The sequence below is a fragment of the Orcinus orca genome, chromosome 10 (genome assembly GCF_937001465.1).
Source record: "Orcinus orca chromosome 10, mOrcOrc1.1, whole genome shotgun sequence".
NCBI lineage: Eukaryota > Metazoa > Chordata > Mammalia > Artiodactyla > Delphinidae > Orcinus > Orcinus orca.
This window is the reverse complement of record NC_064568.1, coordinates 84,316,776-84,336,186: the sequence shown is the minus strand read 5'-3', so window position 1 is coordinate 84,336,186 and position 19,411 is coordinate 84,316,776. Positions and strand designations below refer to the sequence as shown.

General features: G+C 42.5%; 3 protein-coding genes and 2 non-coding genes across 5 annotated transcripts; 1 reads left to right on the top strand and 4 right to left on the bottom strand.

The window, feature by feature from the left end:
- Positions 1-5,132: 5,132 nt before the first annotated feature.
- On the bottom strand, positions 5,133-5,622 carry LOC101285252 (histone H3.1). Its single transcript, XM_004286110.4, has one exon. The coding sequence runs from the start codon at positions 5,619-5,621 to the stop codon at positions 5,211-5,213; it is 411 nt and encodes a 136-aa protein (XP_004286158.3). The 5' UTR covers position 5,622; the 3' UTR covers positions 5,133-5,210.
- An 824-nt stretch (positions 5,623-6,446) lies between these two features.
- LOC101282957 (histone H2A type 1-like) lies at positions 6,447-7,125 on the bottom strand. The gene has a single exon (XM_004286102.4). It carries the CDS (start codon positions 7,110-7,112, stop codon positions 6,720-6,722), a length of 393 nt encoding a protein of 130 aa, XP_004286150.1. The 5' UTR covers positions 7,113-7,125; the 3' UTR covers positions 6,447-6,719.
- A 282-nt stretch (positions 7,126-7,407) lies between these two features.
- On the top strand, positions 7,408-7,990 carry LOC101283207 (histone H2B type 2-E-like). The gene has a single exon (XM_033417071.2). It carries the CDS (start codon positions 7,427-7,429, stop codon positions 7,805-7,807), a length of 381 nt encoding a protein of 126 aa, XP_033272962.1. The 5' UTR covers positions 7,408-7,426; the 3' UTR covers positions 7,808-7,990.
- Positions 7,991-15,676: 7,686 nt separating this feature from the next.
- On the bottom strand, positions 15,677-15,748 carry TRNAM-CAU (transfer RNA methionine (anticodon CAU)). Its single transcript has one exon. It is a non-coding gene; the product is annotated as a tRNA-Met (tRNA).
- A 366-nt stretch (positions 15,749-16,114) lies between these two features.
- On the bottom strand, positions 16,115-16,185 carry TRNAG-GCC (transfer RNA glycine (anticodon GCC)). The gene has a single exon. It is a non-coding gene; the product is annotated as a tRNA-Gly (tRNA).
- Between the last annotated feature and the right edge of the window lie 3,226 nt (positions 16,186-19,411).

The following is a 19,411-nucleotide window of genomic DNA, read 5'->3' as shown; positions in this document are numbered from 1 at the left end:
GTTCCAGACCCGAAGCCCCGCCCACGTTTTCAGCAAACTGGAAAGGGCGGTGCTTAAACTACTTGGTCAGAACCGGCGCCTAATGAAAATCCCTCAGCCTAATTTCTACATTGTGTTGCGCTCGCCCGCCCCTGGAAGACCTTTCTTTTGGTTTGGTCAGGCCTTGCTGTCCGTTTTGTTTTGTTTTGTTTTGTTTTCTGCCATCTCTTAGCGACTTGTGGCTGCTGGAATGAATGGCGCATCTCAAGAGCGATGATTGTAGGCATTTGGGAGCTTTTGTGAAACCTCGTGGCTGGCCGCCTGATTATAGATAGCTTCCAGGTGGGGTTTTTTGTCGTTCTCAGCGTCGGTGCTCTCCCCTTTTCCTTACTCATCCTATCACCTTACTTTCCCTTCCCTCACTGGCTGCCACAATTTGCGGGGTAGTACTGGCTTTTTCAAATTTTCTTCATCTCACTTAGAAACACTTCAGGAAGCTGTTTGAGGAAGGTAATCTTTTACCTGTAGTTTCCTTTGGTGAGTCCATGAACAAGTAAAAATGCCTCTCAGGGATTACCGCCCTGCCCCCTCCCCCCCTCGCTTCTCTCCTTTGTTCAACTGAGAAATCAAGTGCACCCAAAAACTCCATGCCTTTAATTTACAAATACAGTTGCGTTGCCAATGCTTTGCCCTGGAAATATTTATATTCACATCTATGTGTCCCAAAGGTGTGATTCTCTTTGTTAAAATAATTTGTTAAGTCTCTTCTCCGACCTTCATGGAGGAAACAAACTGCAGATTTCTCAGCTTAAAAAGTTTGAGTCTTTTGATAACCTATAATGGAAAAGAATCTGAAAAAGATAGATATCTGTATGTACATAGATATATAGGTATATTTGAATCACCTTGTTGTACACCTGAAACTTACATAAAATTGTAAATCAAATATAATTCAATTAAAAAATTGAGTTTGAGAATGTTATTTAAATTAAGTACTGTTCAAAGGCTTCCTTTTTGTCTTTCTCAGCAAATAATAATGATATTGCCTGATAAATTCTTGTTGAATAATTGGGATAAATATTTAGGAGTTGTTTGTTTGTTTCTCACATTAGGAGAGCTATTCTTTTCTGAGAGAAACGTTGGCAATGCTTTACAGTCCATAGAATTCCTTTCCCCTTCAATCAGATGAATAAATGAGGTAGGTATACTTGCCTTTCCAATGTTCTGAGGGTTGCTACTGATTCACACTTGTCTGGTTGACAATTCTTAATGTTCTTAGTTCCAAGTGTTGGGCTCAATCCTTTTCATTATTACTGTATTTTCAATTTGATGTGCCACACGTTTATTTTCTTGACACTTGATTTTGTTTTCTCTGTTTTGATTAAACCTTTGGAATTAGCTGGTAGATTGTGTTTATATCTCTTACTTTTCTTTTTGTTTTTAATTTTTTTCTCTTTTATTGTTCTTTAATTGTTCTTCGTTCAAAATTAGTTTACTGACTAGTAACTAGTATCTTTCCTAATTCTCATTTCTCCTGTCCCCAAACACACACACACACTAATCCAAAACACCACTAGCCATTTGGAGTCTTTTCAACTCCATGAACTTAACCTCTCAAATCTTTCCTTCCATTCCATATAGTCTTATTTCTCCACATAGATTGGCCTTTTACCAAGTCAGAACCTTAATTTGCAAAAACCTTTAAGAAACCCCTTACTTTCTCCTGAAACTCTCTCAAAACCTAAATGTATTCTCTAATATACACAGCTTTTCATGCCTAACACTCCCTCCTTGTTTTGTATAATGTCCTACCTTGTTTCCAAAATTTTATAATACCATGGTCTTTATAGTCCCTTCTAAGTGTCTCCTAATGTAGCTAGTTATCATGCCTGAAATATATCAGACAATAGCTGCCAGAAACTCTGATTCCCTTTCATTCACTTCAACTTACTAGCATCTGCAGGGTTGGATACTGAGAAGACAAGAATCAAAATGAAGGTGTGGGTCCTTTGGGGTAGGGATCCTCTACTGCCTCGCCCTCTTGGGTTTACAACAGGGACAGAGGCTAAGAACACAGTTCCTAAGCTTCTAATCTTTAAAAACAGACTGGTTTCAATAGACTGAATGTTTCTGTTCCCCCAGAATTCATATATTGAAACCTAATCTCTAATGTGAGGGTATTGGGTATTTGGAGGTAGGGTTATTGGGAGGTGCTTAGGTCATAAGTGGAGGGCCCTCATGAATGCGATTAGTGCCTCTATAAAAGAGACCCCATTGTCTCTTCCACACTGAGAAAATAGCCATCTATGAATTAGGAAGTAGGCTCTTACCAGATACTGAATCTGACAGCACCTTGATCTTGGACTTCCCAGTCTCCGGAACTGTGAGAAATACATTTCTATTGTTTATAAGACACCTAGTCTATGGTATTCTGTTACAGCAGCCTGAGCAGACTAAGACACTGGTACTCTGCAAGTCATGCTTTAAAATAGTACTCATTTTTTGCCTTTGGTTTTGGTGGTTATTCTGGATTTGTTTGCTTGTTTGTTGTTGTTGTTGTTTGTTTTTTAAAATAAAGCTAGAAAATGCTGTTGGAGATCCTGGCACAGGTGTGCCCAGGTATGGACTGATTCTTGGGTTCAGCTTTTATTTTTGCCATTTATTTGTTTCTTGATCTCAGAAAAAAGAGAGATTTTCTTTTTATGTGCCCACTATATTTTATTTATTCCCTTGTATTAGACCAGTGAAGTCTGTCAGATAACTCCTAACTCTTCTTGTTTTTTCTCTTGCATCTGTTATTTATTATTGTGTAGTGAATTACCAGAAAAGTTAGTAGCTTAAAACAACAAATGTATTATCTCACACAGTTTCTGAAGGTCAGGAATCAGAGAGTAGTTTAGTTGGGTGGTTCAGGTTCAGGGTCTCCCAAGAAGTGAAAAATCAAGCTGTCAGCAGAGGCTGCAGTTACATGAGGTTTGACTGGGCCTGAGATGGCTCACTCACACGGCTGTTGGTAGTTGCCCACTGACTGTTGGAGAATGCATCAGCTTCTTATCATGCCGGCGTCTCCACAGGGCTGCCTGAATATCTTCTCAACATGGCGGCTGGGGCTCCCCCACCCCATCCCCAGCAAGTGACCTGAGAGAGAGCAAGCAGGAAACACAGCACCTTTTATGACTTAGTCTCCAAAGTACTCATTGTCACTTTGGCTTTATGCCACACCAGTCTCTAAATCCAGCTCACATTCAAGGGGAGAAGAATTAGGTTCCTTTTTTTTTTTTTCTTGGCCGCGCTGCGCGGCTTGCGGGATCTTATTTCCCCAACCAGGGATCGAACCCACACCCTCATCAGTGAAAGTGTGGACTCCTAATCACTGGACCGCCAGGGAATTCCCTAGTTTCCATTTTTTGAAGGGAAGATTATCAAAGAATTTTTGGATATTTCCTAAAACCACCTCTTCTACAATCAAATTTAGGCTTCAAATAGAACATGTCCTCATTGACCCATAGTACACTTCTGAGATCTTAAGTTCAGATCTCAAAAGACTCCCAAATCCCAGCAGATGTCCTTGCTGAGGAGAACTTCTGCCTTTCCACTTAAAAGAAATCAGGCTTTTCTGCCCAGTTCTTTCTTTTTTTTTTTTTAAACGATTTCTCCTCCTTTATTTTCCTAGTCATTGGAGGCTTACCCAGATCTCGTCCCCTTTCAGGGTTTGTTGAAAGAATCCCAAACAGATTTCCTGGCTTTGTCCTCCCAATACTTGGCTACCTTTAGAAAAGACAGACTTTTCTAGAGCTAGTGAAGGATTAATATGTGCCTCATCTAAACCTGGGGAGATATTACCAAGTTCACATATGAAAAGACATGTGAAAATACTTTGGAAACTATAAAGCTTTATATAATTGTTGTCATCAGTATTATATCTACTCCCCATAGAATTCAAAAAGAATCTGTGATGAAATATGTAATGCAGAAGGTGGGAAGCACTCAGTGACTGAGGCTATCTTGTGTCTACAAGGTTGCTTATCAGCAATACATTCATTCAACTAGAGTTTAATGAGCACCTGCCCGTGTCAGGCTTTTTCTATTCTGGAGAAACAACAGTGAACACGAAAAAAATCTTTGGCCTTATATGTATATGGTGAGAAAAAAGGGGCAAAATTCGACTTTTAAAACAGGTTCACACAGAGTTGGGAGACTACGCTCCTGGAGCTAGTATTTCATACTTGTAAGTGTGACCTCATTTAAGGGATAAGGAGACACGGGGAAGTCCACACGTGGTGTGGGGGGTATTACTGTCCCAAACGGGCTCACTGTGGCTTCTGCCTCAGGGAAGTCACCAGATGTTGATGGCATGCACGGTACCTGTGGATTGCTCCTCGTGCACATCTGCATTAGGAGGCTCCTGAAAGCTATCAAATAAAAAAGTTAATTTGTTAATTTTACAGTATCAAATCTTGGAATGGGTGTGAAGGAGAGTAAACAGTTCAGAGCTTTATCCCGTAGGGTTACCAGATGGTACTACTAAACAGCTAGAAATGCAGTTCTCATGAGAACAAAAATGCTTAGTTTGAACACCCTGTAGCTTCAGCCAGATTCATTCTTTCCTTTTGGAGTTGTATAAAAGAAACTGAATTAGTACATTAGAAGTCTGCCCACTATTGTTAGATCCCGGGCAAACCACCAACATTGTCTGGCTTAATCGAGATGTACTCTGCCCCTCCTGGGACCCTGAACAGTTCAAATCAATAATTGATTAGGGCATGCAAAGTGCTTGTCCTTCCATGCACTGCCAATACATCACAGAACAGTCAGCCAGAACTCCGCACCCCGACTATATCCGAAGTGGGGGAGGGACTGGCTAGTGTTTATGCTCTGAATCCCAGTTTACTTGGTTGAGAGTTCTTTTGTTGACTGATTCCTTCTAGTGAAATCTTTGATTACTCAGGGTCCAGGTGACCTTATTGCTGGAGACACTGTTGCCCTTATAAGCTGCTGTTCAGCAAGTCCTTTTAGATAGCTAACAAAACGAACACGGCACGTGTAGCCTTGGCAAGTATTCTGTATACCCATTTTGCATGACAAATATGTAGTTCCTGAAAGAAACCCTTCTCCCGCATTTTTTAAATACCCACCCTAGTATACAGCTACTCTCAATGAGAACAGAAGTGGCTCTTAAAAGAGCCTTTGGAAGAAAGCAAATGCGCCCAAGGCGGATTAGAAAGGACAGTTTATGCCCTCTCCCCGCGGATGCGGCGCGCAAGCTGGATATCCTTGGGCATAATAGTGACACGCTTGGCATGGATAGCACACAGGTTGGTGTCCTCGAAGAGCCCCACCAGATAGGCCTCGCACGCCTCCTGCAGCGCCATCACGGCAGAACTCTGGAAGCGCAGGTCGGTCTTGAAGTCCTGCGCGATCTCTCGCACCAGGCGCTGGAACGGCAGCTTGCGGATCAGCAGCTCCGTGGACTTCTGGTAGCGGCGGATCTCGCGCAGGGCCACCGTGCCGGGCCGGTAGCGGTGCGGCTTCTTCACGCCGCCCGTGGCCGGCGCGCTCTTGCGGGCCGCCTTGGTGGCCAGCTGCTTACGTGGCGCCTTGCCGCCGGTGGACTTGCGAGCTGTCTGCTTGGTCCTAGCCATGCTTCTGGGCTAATGCCGCGAGAGAAGCAACTGAGCGCTCCCAGGACCAGACTTTATACAGATGATCCGATCCTGATTGGCCAGAACTTTGCGGGAGTAACCTGATTGGCTTTTAATTCAATCCTCATTTGGTTTTTACCGCCTCTGAAAAGTTTTGTTGTCCATACTATTTTGTGATTTCTATTTTCGCAGGAAAGAATTATGGTCGTACTCCATCCTGAGTTTATGGTTTTCGACCAAAACGTTAAGACTCCAGCAAAAAAGGAGTCTGGTTCAGAATTTGTGGAAGTCAGCGCCTAAACTGTCCTAAAAGAAATGCATTTTTTCATTGGAGTCTTTTTTCCTTTTCAGATAATGTAGGGGGAAATTACAGCAAAATAATGTATTTGTTAGTCTCTCTAAATAGTAGTTACATTTCATAATTGCATCAGGATCTATTTTTAATGAGTGTACCAAGACCTATAAAGTTTCAGAATAGACTGGCACACCGGCCTCCTGAACACAACTTTGCCCAGCGTGGTGTGGGGAAGGAGGAGCTTGATGTGTGCTTGACTAAATACTAGTAAATGACTGTGACTTCATTAATTGATTTTGATGCAATCAAATGGCTGATTGGACTTTAATATGTAAACTGTGTACTTAAGCAGGCCTGGAGTAATGATACATTTACATTGATCAGTGATTAGGTGTTTTCCTGTAAATAGGAGTAGCTCTGAAAGGAGCTTTCGAGTAGGGGCAGTTTTAGTTAACTAATGGACCATCGGGTTTTAACGATAAAGACCCAGAAACAAGACAAAATTGGTTTAATATTTAACATTTGCTGGAACAAATAATCACCGGAAATGTGTTCCTGGGGAGGGGACAATAAATGCGGCCGCTTTCATGGTTTTACAAGAGTAAACTGCAAACTAGTTTTTACCAGATGAGTTAACGCATGCTCGGTCAAATCAATAGGACTACATATTTCAACGTACAGTACTGTAAACTTAGCCAGGGATTCGTGATAGGTTTCAGGACAGTGTTCAGTTCTTCCACATAAGTTGTGGGTGGCTCTGAAAAGAGCCTTTGTTCTTAGAGATTGGAGTATTAATTCAGATCTTACTTGCCCTTGCCCTTGTGGTGGCTCTCAGTCTTCTTGGGCAGCAGCACGGCCTGGATATTGGGCAGGACGCCGCCCTGAGCGATGGTGACTTTGCCTAGCAGCTTGTTGAGCTCCTCGTCGTTACGGATGGCCAGCTGCAGGTGGCGCGGGATGATGCGCGTCTTCTTATTGTCGCGGGCCGCGTTGCCCGCCAGCTCCAGGATCTCGGCCGTCAGGTACTCCAGCACCGCGGCCAGATACACCGGCGCGCCGGCCCCGACCCGCTCGGCGTAGTTGCCTTTGCGGAGCAGGCGGTGCACTCGGCCTACGGGAAACTGGAGCCCGGCCCGCGAGGAGCGAGTCTTGGCCTTGGCGCGAGCTTTGCCGCCTTGCTTGCCACGTCCAGACATAGTGCAAAGCTTATGCACCTACGCCAAAAAAGACTAAAGAGAAAGAAAAACCCATAATTTATAACCGCAGCTGCGCGCGAAAAAGAAGCTATTCCATTGGCCAGAGTTGCTGTCCCATTTTAAACAAGACAAATGCAGTTCCTAATAATGCGCGTTCTGATTGGACAATATTGAAATAACGTCATCACTAATATTCGCCAATCCGACGAAGAACTTTACCAAACCTTATTTGCATATGGATTTGTAAATAAAAAGGACTCGACCGATTCACTATTCTCTCTTTGCTTCTCGGGAATCTTGTAATTTTTTTCATCATGCCTGAGTCGGCTAAATCTGCCCCGGCTCCGAAGAAGGGGTCCAAGAAAGCGGTGACCAAGGCCCAGAAGAAAGATGGCAAGAAGCGCAAGCGCAGCCGCAAGGAGAGCTACTCTATCTACGTGTACAAAGTGCTGAAGCAGGTCCACCCGGACACCGGCATCTCGTCCAAGGCCATGGGCATCATGAACTCGTTTGTCAACGACATTTTCGAGCGCATCGCGGGTGAGTCGTCGCGCCTGGCGCATTACAACAAGCGTTCGACCATCACCTCCAGGGAGATCCAGACGGCCGTGCGCCTGCTGCTGCCCGGGGAGCTGGCCAAGCACGCCGTGTCCGAGGGCACTAAGGCCGTCACCAAGTACACCAGCTCCAAGTGAGCCAGCCCGCTGCCACACATGACCCAAAGGCTCTTTTCAGAGCCACCTACACTTTCAGAGAAATAGCTGGTGCACTTGCCTGTAGTCTAGTTTCTCTCGGGAGAGTAGGGGGTTGGTTTGGGAGCGGAAAACGGGGTAAAAACTTAAAAAGCCCTCCGTAAATATTCTAGTATACGCATTTATGCAGTGTCATGCAAATTTAGTGTGGATTCTTTGGCGTCCTTTGAAAAAGATTTTCAGTTTTGCCCTCAGCTGCAAGAGCCAAAATTTCGCTTTTGTTTACACTTTTTCAACGCAAGGAACGCTCCCCGTCTCTGATTGGGCAGAAGCACTATTTGAAAAGCCCGCCGTGGGCTGCAATTGGCCAGATAGTCTGCCATCAGGGTTGTGCGTTTTGAAGAGATTTTCTCGAAAGTAAAAGGATGACTTGCTTTATCTGCGGAAATGCACCGGGCTCTGGAGCCAAGAGCCATAAAGCTGACAATTAACGGTACTGTGTTCTGCAGTCGGATCCTGGGCGAAATTAACCTCTCGGTGTCTATCTCTCATCCACTACAGAATGGGTACGGTAACATTAGACCTGCCTATCCTACGGAGATCTTAGGGTGAGTTGAAGTGATTTATGTCAAAGTGCAACGGGAATATTAAAGGTCAGGGACGTTCCTTAAGGAGAAAAGTTTGAACAAGGAACCCAGCAATTTGGGAAAGCCGCGTTCTTCCAATGTTTAATCGATGTGCCGGAAGGAGATATGCCAGGACTCGCTAGGCCGGGGGAGTAGTTATCTGAGTGACTTTAGAGTCCACGATTTAAAATCCCGCGATAGAAGTCAGAGAACTCAGTATTTAAGAGAAGGGCGTACTTACTTAACGCATGGGCTAACTAGGAATATTAGGGAATGGAGTCTCAAGGCATGATCGAAAGTCCTTCAATTCCCCCCTCCCCTGCACCTTTCAACAATGCCTAAATTCTTTTTTTTTGCAGTTGGAAGCATTAACATTTTCCACTACCCTGTCATCCCCTCTTACCAGTAAATGACTGCTATTGTAAATCTTTTTTTCCCCCATTAACAGCAAAATAAGCCCCTACTACCACATCCCCCCTCCAGGCTGTAACATTTCCTCTCTTTCCCTATTGTCACTTTCCTTAAAGTTGTAGGTATAGACCCTATGTCAGACGAACAGTCTTGTCCCTGTCACAGACAACAAGCCTCCAGGAATTCATGCCAACAGGTCAATGGGTCTGCAGAATATACGGGTTTGTCATTCACTCCTCTAAGATGAGATTCTTTTTCCAGTCCCTGCGCCCCTGTCATTAGGTCTTGGGAGTTGGCGACAAAACCCACAGACAAGCTACCCTACTTGGTGGAGAGCAGTCCCCTAATTTCATCCTGAACTCATCAGCATCATATTCATCCCCTCTTTCTATTATTTGCTTTTTCCGAGATTTTTTTCTTCCACTGTTAAGAGATCAGAGGGATAATTACCTTCAGAGTGGGTGAAATAAGAAGTATTGCCCTCTTCTGCCATCTTGTGGCAAGAAAACAGAAGGACCGATCCAAGGCGTCGTGTTTTCCAGATCCAACTGAAATGCTTCCTAACTTCAACTTTTTACTAACAGTGAGTTAGGATGAGTAGAGTGATCATTTCTGTCTCCCTTTAACCGCCGGATCTGTTAGTCACTTCAAGAGTCACTTGTGCGCATGTGAGAGAGGGAGAGAGGTATTGTTTTGTGCTCTGTTCAGAGCTGTGGAAATAAAAAGGAATAAAATTTAAAAAAAGAAATCAAAATATTATGCACCCTAAAATAAATAAAAAATAATAGGGTCCTGCTCACCCTAGTTCTGGTCCTCAAAGTAATAAATACTTGAATGTTTTCTGTAAACCTAAACACCTGACAGAACAATGACACCCTGATTTTTGCTAGACTGCTCTTTGAAGATGTGTCAGGACTTGTCAGGATAATAATTACCATGTGAGTTGCAATTTTTCCACCATGAACAGGCCAATGTGCACGTGGTAACCTCAGTCATTTTGCAGCTCCCCCCTCCAACACACACCATTTTAAATACTTGTGTGTGTGTGTGTGGGGGGGGGTTTTCCTCAAAGTCTGACTCTTGACCTCTTTGCAGGTAGACTTTTTTTTTCCTTTCCAAACGTTTCTGTCTCTTAGTCCTGCTTTGACAGTTTCTACTGCCTAAGTCCAAACAAACATCCTATTAAAATGCTTGTATTAGTTTGCTAGCACTGCCACAACAAAATACCACACACTGGGTGTCTTAAACAACAGAAATTTATTTTCTCACAGTTCTGGAGGCTAGAAGTCCAAGGTTAAGGTGTCGGCAGGACTGGTTTCCCTCCTTGGCATGCAGCTGGCTGTCTTGCTGTGTCCTCACATAGTCTTTTTTCTGTGTGTCTGCACCCCTGGAGTCTTTTCCTTTTCTTATAAAGATACCAGGGCTTTCGGATTAGGACCCTACCCTAATGATCTCATTTAACCTTAATTACCTCTTTAAAGGCCCTATCTCCAAATATAGTCACTTTGGGGTTAGGGCTCAAAACAAAGGAATTTTGAGGGAACACGATTGAGTCCATAACAGCATTTAGGCCATTTTTTCCATGCTTTGATCCCAACTTTCTATTCCAAATTGTCTTTCATTAAATGTTTACATTTAGCTTTAACTGTACCTAAAGAGACAGTTGTGATATACCCTAAACCAGAGGTTAAAAGTCAAATGCTCATGGGGGCCTAGCAGATAAAAGCAAAACTGGCTACAAGGTGCTCTTTGCTATTTTTCTTGAAGTACAAAGACTTCTGACACTGTATTTCACCTTCCCAGTTTTAGTAGCATATTTCACTGTTCTTTTAATACTACCCTACGAACAACCACAGCACAAGGATGTTGATAAATGCCAACTCACACTTGGAAACTAAGGGGACCAGTGGGAACTGCAGAAAACTGAAGGCTGCAGAGCCTATACACTATGATTTCACTTGACTGTTGCCTCGTGGGGCTGCAGGCTCAGGGTCAGTGAGTCTTTCAATTTTTTCAAGAGGATTTGCATTTTAATAAGGAATACTTCAAATTTTCCAAATTGGCAATTGTCAACAAAAAAATTAATCGGTCAATCTAAGAAAGAAATGGAAACTTTTATTCAAGCCAAATTGCGGCTGATAACCCAGGAACAGTCTCTCAGAAAGTTCTGAGAACTGTTCCACCCGTTAAAGATCAAAGCACAGTTAAGTTTTTGAGACTGAGACCTGTACATACAATGACGTGTTATTGACAGTTTACACAATCCAGATCTATGCATACAAATCAAGTAGTGGGTCAGGGCCATCATGGCCCCTTATGAGATTACCACGGAAGGTTATCTCCTAAGGAATAGTGACCCTGATGAGATTAATAAGGAATGTTATCTCCTAGGGAGATCTGGTTAATACAGATGTACCACACACACTAAAGGGGAGGGAGGAAGCCCAAATAGGCAAAGAAAAATTTTATGTTTAAAATTTTCTTGTCTTGCCATAAAATATGAATTTTATTTCATCACAACTAATAAAAAATGTATAATAGTGTGGACTAAACAAAAAATACCTGAAAGCTTCCTGAAAACCTTAATCCCACAGCTGGAGAACTCTGGACATTAACAGAGATTTCTGTGTCCATATCAAGTGTCCAGTATACTGTCCATACCACCAAAACCCAGATCAAATGCCTGGATCTCCCTATCCTCCTAAATCCTCAACTGAAAAGAATCTGTTTCGCACTTGGCAGCTCTAGACAGAGCAGAGGGTCACACACACAGCAGGCATTCAACAGCTTTTTTTTTTTTTTTGGCAATTTAAGTAAATGGATAAAAAAGTGAACTAAACAAATAATAAAAAAATTTCAGCTCCCTACCAACAATGAGGTAAAAGTGGTGAAAATTGTTTGCAATAGTTTATTGTAGACTAAATAGTTAATAAATAAACTTATTCTTTTCTAATTATGTTATATTTGTCTTACTGTGATGTATTCTCCTCTACCTACTTTTCTTTCAAATTTTTCTCCTTTTTTTTATTTTTTTATTTTTTTTAGTAACTGTTCTTATTTCTCCTGTCTTACAATGAATAAAATGAAAGGGGAAGGCAGAGGCGGTAAGGATCTTAGCGGAAGCTCCACCTTTTCCCTTCCTGGTTCCACTGCCTTCTGCGAATGGCCCACCCTTGTTCCCTGAACCCAGCTTGCCCCTCTCTCTCCTTTAGCTCCTTGTTTCCTCTATTTACATGAGGCACAGACTCAAATTCTGTTGAAATCAGCTCTCTAGTGAATCACTGATTTCTTTTAATATTTTTTTACTTTATTTCCACGCATATGGGAGAAGTAGGAAAAACCAATTGTCTTCTTCTGATTAACAAATATCACAAAGATAAAGATCTTGAGGAAAAAAGGAGCTGCCAATTAGCAGCTTATTACTAGGGCAAGACATTTTCTTTGCGAACTAAAAACTGTGTTTTCAAGGCTAGATCCTGGAATTCCACTGGTCAGTATAGCAATAAAAGCAGGCCTGAGAATGAAAACTTGGCATTGGAGAAGTATAAGGGGAAAGGAAGATTATTAACAGAATGTGTATGAGTTGTCAGAATAAGTTACCAAACTTGGAAGTGTGTGAATGGGATCTGTGGACAAAAACTGTCACCTGCCATATCAGTAAACGAAGGATTTTACCGCAGCCATCAAGCCATCAGCCACTGCCACGCACTGACTGTGCACCCTGAGGGGCTTCAGGATGGAGAAAAGCAGGATACTGGCCCTAGGTAGTTAAGATACATATCAAAGGAATGATTTCAATGAGCCCAGACTCTTGCATCTTCCCACACATAAAAATGCGCTAAATTCATTAACTTGTGATGTCTGGTTTTCTTTAATTAGCAGTGATATTTTGATGCTAGACCACCCGGTGTTTGTTTGTTTGTTTGAACTCCTATATATCTTGGCTATTCCCTTACCTCTTCACAGCAGTCCCTCAAAGCTATCTGAGAGGCTGCAACCTGGGCTTAAGTCCTCAGCAGGTCCACGGAATAAAACATAATTCTCAACGTTTAGGTTGTGCATTTTTTTTCAGTCGACAGCTCCCAGAGAGTCCTTTCAGTGGTGCCCGGTGGGGTGGGGCCACGTGGCTGAGCCTCCAGGATTATATGATCTATGGAGGTGTGCATCTTTGATTGCCTTTGAGTGATTAGGCTATTTTACAACTCAGAGATAGAATGTAAGTTGTAGATAATTAATAAAATGCAAATGATTCCAGGTGATGGGTGTGGACAGGAAGGAGGGGGACAAAGGTAAACTGGTCCCAGTCCCATTTTCTTCCTCCAAACCTTATTGAATAGACACTCAACTCTCAGCCAGCGGATTATTGCCTCACACAAGCAGTTTCTAGGCCTCTCTAGGAAATTCTGAGATTTGGAAATCTCTATAGTCGGCATCCAAAGCTATGAAGTGAAGACTGTAATTGAAGAATAACACTTTGCAGAATCAGAAGGCTTGGGTTTTATCCACCACCCAGCCCTGCTGCCACTGCTACCACATTCTGTGTAATTTACTGGACGGTCTCATCTTCCTGGTCTGTTCCTGAACTAAAAGTGATCTCTGAAGTCTCTCTTCCAGCAGAAATAATCTGTTTCTAAAAATAAGTCTCCTTCCTCCAGGTCACTTGAAGCTACTGCTAACAAATGTAACAGATGACAAACTTTGTTTCAATCTCGCAAAATGCTTTTTGTGGGAGATGTGCTATACACAGAGAGTGTGCTTGGAGGCCCGGCCCCACAATAAAATGACTATTGTGAAATAAAATTCACGTTTTATGGCAAGACAAGAAAAATTTAAACATAAAAAATTTTCTCTGCCGTTTGGGCTCCGCTCCCCGCGCCCCTGCCCCCACCTCCCTCCCTCTCCCCCTCCCCCTCCACTGTGCATTGTGTGTCTGCATGATGCATCCACCAAACCACTCCCATCAGCAGAAATACTGGCCTCAACCGTAAAGAACAACATTCTCCTATCACCAACAAGACAACTCCTTAAAAGAAAACCTTCCTTCTTGATCTTGTAAGGAGCCATGATAACCCACAACTTTGTACTTGCAGATCTGAATTGTGTAAACTGTCAATAATACGTCGTTTGATGTACAGCCCTCTGTCTCAAAAAACTTATATAACTGTGTTTTGACTTCTAATGGGCGGAACAGTTCTTGGAGCTTTCTGAGAGGCTGTTCCCTGGTTATAATCCTCAATTTGGCTTGAAGAAAGTTTTCCATTTCTTTCTGAGATCGGCTGATTTAATTTTTCGTCGACACTATCATAATAGAGCTCTTCTCTTTTCATTTTTATGCATGTCAATAAGAAATTCTAGGTAAGCATGAATTTGCCACTGTGAGAAGATGCTCAGTCTATGGTTACAATATCCAAGAACCGACTGAAAATTTATTTCTTAAATAGAACACAGAAGAAAATAGTGAATAATGTTTCATCTTTCTGGGCAATTTTTTCCTTTTGATTAATCACATGTTCCTCTGGTGATCTGTGAGATTAGAAAGCTTGTTACTGAAACACCTCAGATGGAAATTGTGTCTGCCATGGGCATCCATGTAAGCAAGACTGAAAATGAAATGAGATCTCGCCTGGTACCTAAAGTAATTCTTTACTGTGATAGGATTTTCATGTGGAAAAAACTTTAAATACAAAAAAAAAAAAATTAAATACAGTTGATAAAAGAACTTTAATGACTGGATTTCTAAAACCTGTATCGCCAGGTTCATAAAGACGTTGCCTTCACTTTAGAACCAACTGAAAATCAAATATGGCCCTTTGGCCTCTCAGTCCAGACATTTATGTAGACATTAGGTATACTCATATGTTTAGTTATAGATTATTACATAGAAATAGACTTACTGTCAATGGTATCATAAAGGAAAGCCTTTTATGTGGGCACTTTGTCAATGCTTTTGAAAATAAGCATTGTGTTATTTAAATGAAAACTGTAATATGAGTTGTTTTCAGGCTCTTTGCAAATAAAAATTATTCATAAAAAAAAAAAAAGGAATGGGAGATATGCACATCAAATTCATAGTAGAGTTGCCCTGAGAAAGGGGATATTAGGACTGGGTTTGCAGCTGAAGAGTACTTCAATTTTATGTTGTTGTTGTTTTCCTTAAATATAAAAGAAATTTGTAGTTTATATACCATAATGTTAAGTAGTAGATAGATTCTGTGTGGTAATTTTTGTACTCTTTTGTAATTTTTTAGAAGGTGAAAGAAGAAGGTGAAGAATAACGAAGAATAGTCATCTTTGGTGTATTAGAAATCGTAGCTTTTAACGTATTTAACAAACGAGCAACGCCCAAGATGTGACAGGCCATGTTGTAGATACTACAGGAACCACAGGGGGACTAAATACTGAATGAATAAATAAAATATACTATATATTACATAGTGATAAGTGCTAAGGAGGAAAACAGAGCAGGGGGGAGAGATTGTTGAAAACTGTCATTTTAAATAAACCCCAGCTCCCTTTAACCAAATCTCTGAAACTGAAATCAGCTATATATGGTTCTTTTTAACTCTAAATTTAAATTCTCTTTTACAATACAGTAGTAGGTAAAGATGGGCACCTTTCAGCGGATGGATGAATATTAATTCTCTGCTCCCTGAGATGGGGCACCTGACATTAGAGACTTTCTGATTTGTGAATTATTTTCGTCACAAAATTTTCTTGGGATAAAAATCTACCCCTGAATTACCCACATTTTCATGAGGTACAGAAAGAAAGGAAACAGGGTTGCTAAGACTACGGTACCTCGTTCCCCCCGCAACCCCGAAAAAAAGGAAGCACCTAGCAGAGGATGGTTTCGATCCATCGACCTCTGGGTTATGGGCCCAGCACGCTTCCGCTGCGCCACTCTGCTGAACGCGGCGGCCAGAGTTCGCAGTAATTCCTTTATTATATTTTTATTTAAAGAGAGCTGTTTTTATAAGTTGGAAAAAGTTTTCTTTCCATCAGAGCCCATTCGCTGGCTTTACTCATGCTTCAAACAGAAGAATGAATCCAGAGCAGATTGACTCCATATATTCTGAACACAGAAAATTGGATGTTTCTTTTAGGAAAACAGCCCGTCTCCAGCCAGCCTGCCCCTTTCACCTTGCAGAAGTGACTCCGGGTCTTATGGTCACAAAATATACGAGTAGGTCAAAATTCGAATGTAAAAAGTATCCGAGTTCAAAACGAGAGCATTTTGAAAATTGGAAGGATTTTTTGAAAACGAAATGCTCTCTGCATTGGCCGGGAATCGAACCCGGGCCTCCCGCGTGGCAGGCGAGAATTCTACCACTGAACCACCAATGCCTACACGGAAGCTTACTGCACACTTTCCACATGGCTTTTGCCTGTTATTTTTATCGCTACATTGAAACAACCCGAATTTTCTTGCCGAAAAAAATGTTTAGTTTTTTGCTCTTACTGACTAGAAACTTGTAATGTTCCTTCTTTTCAGGAAACCCTCCCTTCCACTGCAAGCTCAGAGCGTCCCCCTGCGACACCGGAGGCTGGCCCGGGTGTGGGCGGCCCGGTCTCGGGCGCGTCTCAGCGGCCGGTAGCCGCCCCCGCGCCCCCGCCACTATTCTAGCCCCTGGGTCGCGGGCGCCCTCGAGGAGGAAGAGAATCGAAGAGAGGAAGGGAAGGGGGTGGGGAGCAAAAGGAGGAAGAAGGGGAGGAACGAGAGGGAAGGGGAAGGAGCCTAGTGCCGTTCCCCTCTGGTCACACCAAAGGGTAGGCTGTGGGAGATTTAGGAATTCTGTGGGTTTGTTTGCCTTATGCTTCGGTTGCCATGGTTATGGAGGTGGCACTAGAAACTCCTTCCAGTCGAATAAAGAACAAAGGTCTTATTAAAGGGTAATTTTCCCAAAAAATATACAATCGTGACTCTCATACAAGTATAAAAATGAACCCCTTTGAAAAGATTTTATTTAACTCACTAACGAGGTTACTGGTGAGGTGTTACTACAATTCAAAGGAGAATTCGAAGAATGGAGGCCATTTATAGATCAGGAATATTGAAATTAAAGTGTAAATAGGGCCCAAACTGGCTTTTACACGGTTAGGGATTGGTGGGGAGGGTGGACTAGGGAGGGAGAAAATGTCCCACCAGTAGACAAGTAATTTGCATGTCTATAGACAGGAGTTATTTTCTATTGCTATCATATCTACAATCTACAGAATTGTAAAATAGCTCTCACAGAATCAGATGACACAAAAGGGTGTGCTATAATTTTCCTTTGAAGCACAAATTTCCCTGACAGTCCCTTTCTTTCTCAGGAAAATTCTGCAGACTCAGCACTGACAGAAGGGCTAAACTCACAAATTAAAACACACCGTTTAAAAGCTCACCATAGCTCAAAGCCAAGGGCGCTGGTCTGCTGTTTCTGACCATCTCCCCTTAAAGTCTAGGGTGGGGGATTCTTAACAGGTGGGTTCACAGATCCTTGTAAGAACGGATGAAAGATCTGGATAAACTCCTTAGAAACCTGTACACATACACACATTTGCATTCGAGTTCAGGTTTGGGGCCTAGGATAACAGTCCGTGATCCAGTAGTTCCAGGGTCTCTGCTCTCCCTCTTTTAACCTGGAAGGTGGCCTTCATTAAGTACCATCCTCTCCATACTTCTCATTCATTCATTCCTGCCATCACCCACTTCAGGAACTGCAGCCTCTCTTTTATGAAGGCCCCACTCGGGGGCTCAGCGTAGTTTAGGGGTGGGATGGATGGGAGCTAATATATAACTAGGTGTAGATTAACCTACATTCCTTAAAATCATGCCCAATGCCCTACATGCCTGCCTTACCCCCACCTACACACACGTTGTATGATTAGGCCACCCAAGATGGCTGTTCTCTTGCTCTCTGTACCTTCATCCCCTGCTCGACCAGTGCCTGCTTCACCTACACCCTACTCACCTGACTGACCTTCCCTCTTAATCATACATCCTAATCAGTAAATACCTATGTACTTGCCCCGGCCCCATCTAGTGACTGTTCTAATCTTTAGATCGGAACTATCTCCACTATGATAGCTTATCAAAGGAGCGATGAGGGGCACGGCCCTCTGCTGGTTTCCCTGGCAACCGATGAGCCAATCGGATGTTAATTCCCCCCATAACCTGTAACCTCCCTCTTCCCCTGGGAGCGAAGACTATTGGCATGTCCTGCCTGCCATCTGCCGCTGGCGTGTCGCACCAGGACCTTGCTTCAGATATGTAAATTGTGGGAAGAAAATACACGGGGAAATTAATAGAACACAAGTGTTATTTTAGTGAAGTATCTTTGTGCAGACTCATCTTGGTGCTGACTTTCCATCTTCTTCATGGCCATAAAATTCCCCTGGAGAAGGAATTTATGGCAGTCCTTATTTCTCAGAATTTTCTGCTTTACTACTTGCAGCAAGTCCGGAGAACACCAGGGCTCTTTCCCAAAGCAGTGTCTCCCAGAGCAGCAAAACTGGGGAAATTTTAAGCTAAGAGTACATGCATATTCATGAAGGGGCTTGAACAGAGGAGAATTCAGCATAGAATTGGGGCAAAGGTCAGCAGGGTTCAAGCTTTAGTCAAAGTCACAAGGGTCATAAAGGGTCAACATTATCATCCCTTAGGCTCCGGTTGATCTGGTGGTTGAGCACTTGGATTTAAATTCTGCAAGCCAGCTGGAGAATGTGCTTCAGGCTAATCTTTACCACAGAAACAGAACTGGGAGTCTTTCCCACTGATTTACTATCTTTGCTATTGTTACTTCTCTTGCCTGATAACAGTCCTTTGTTCCTGCATTCTTTTGTTCCCTTTAGATCATTAATTACTGAGACCTGTTCAAGGACAAGGATAGTGACCAGGTTTAGATCAGTTATGGGCCGTTTTCAGGCAAAGCAGGGTAAACCAGGGTATGGTTGTTATGAATATTTAAGTCAGGGCCTTCTCCATTGATAAGTTTCTAGAGATTTGGTTATCTTGCTATTCCTGATACAGAGAGGGAGACACCCTTGCAAATAGAGGTTTCCCTTATAAATATAAATGTCTCTTACAAAAGCGGAACTTTGACTCAGTTTTCAGAGCTTCTCCTGTGTCTGCAGTTTGGTACTATTTGATAAACAAATATTTGCTAGGTCATATACATTAATATGTATAAAATAGATAACTAATAAGAACCTGCTGTATAAGAAATAAATTTAATTAAAAAATATTTGCTAGGTCACGCAGAGACAGTGGTCTCTGATCTGTAACACCTGCCGAGTTTCCACTCCACGCCTAGCCCATATTTGTTGCAGTGTAGGGGAGCAGAATTTGCCACCCTAAAATATGTCTTTGGCATATGAATTGTTTTAAGCCGGTTATTTTCTGAGAAACAGCAGACAAGGGATGTAATCGAGCAGGAGGACCCCATGGAGCCTTCCCAGGACAGGCCTTCCTCCATATCCTCTGCTTTAGTTCCTCTCTGAAGTACCTAGATAATAGCATTTCATGCACATTTCCTGGATTGTTTTGCAAATGTAAAAAACCTTCCCCTCTCAAACAAATGGAAGATGT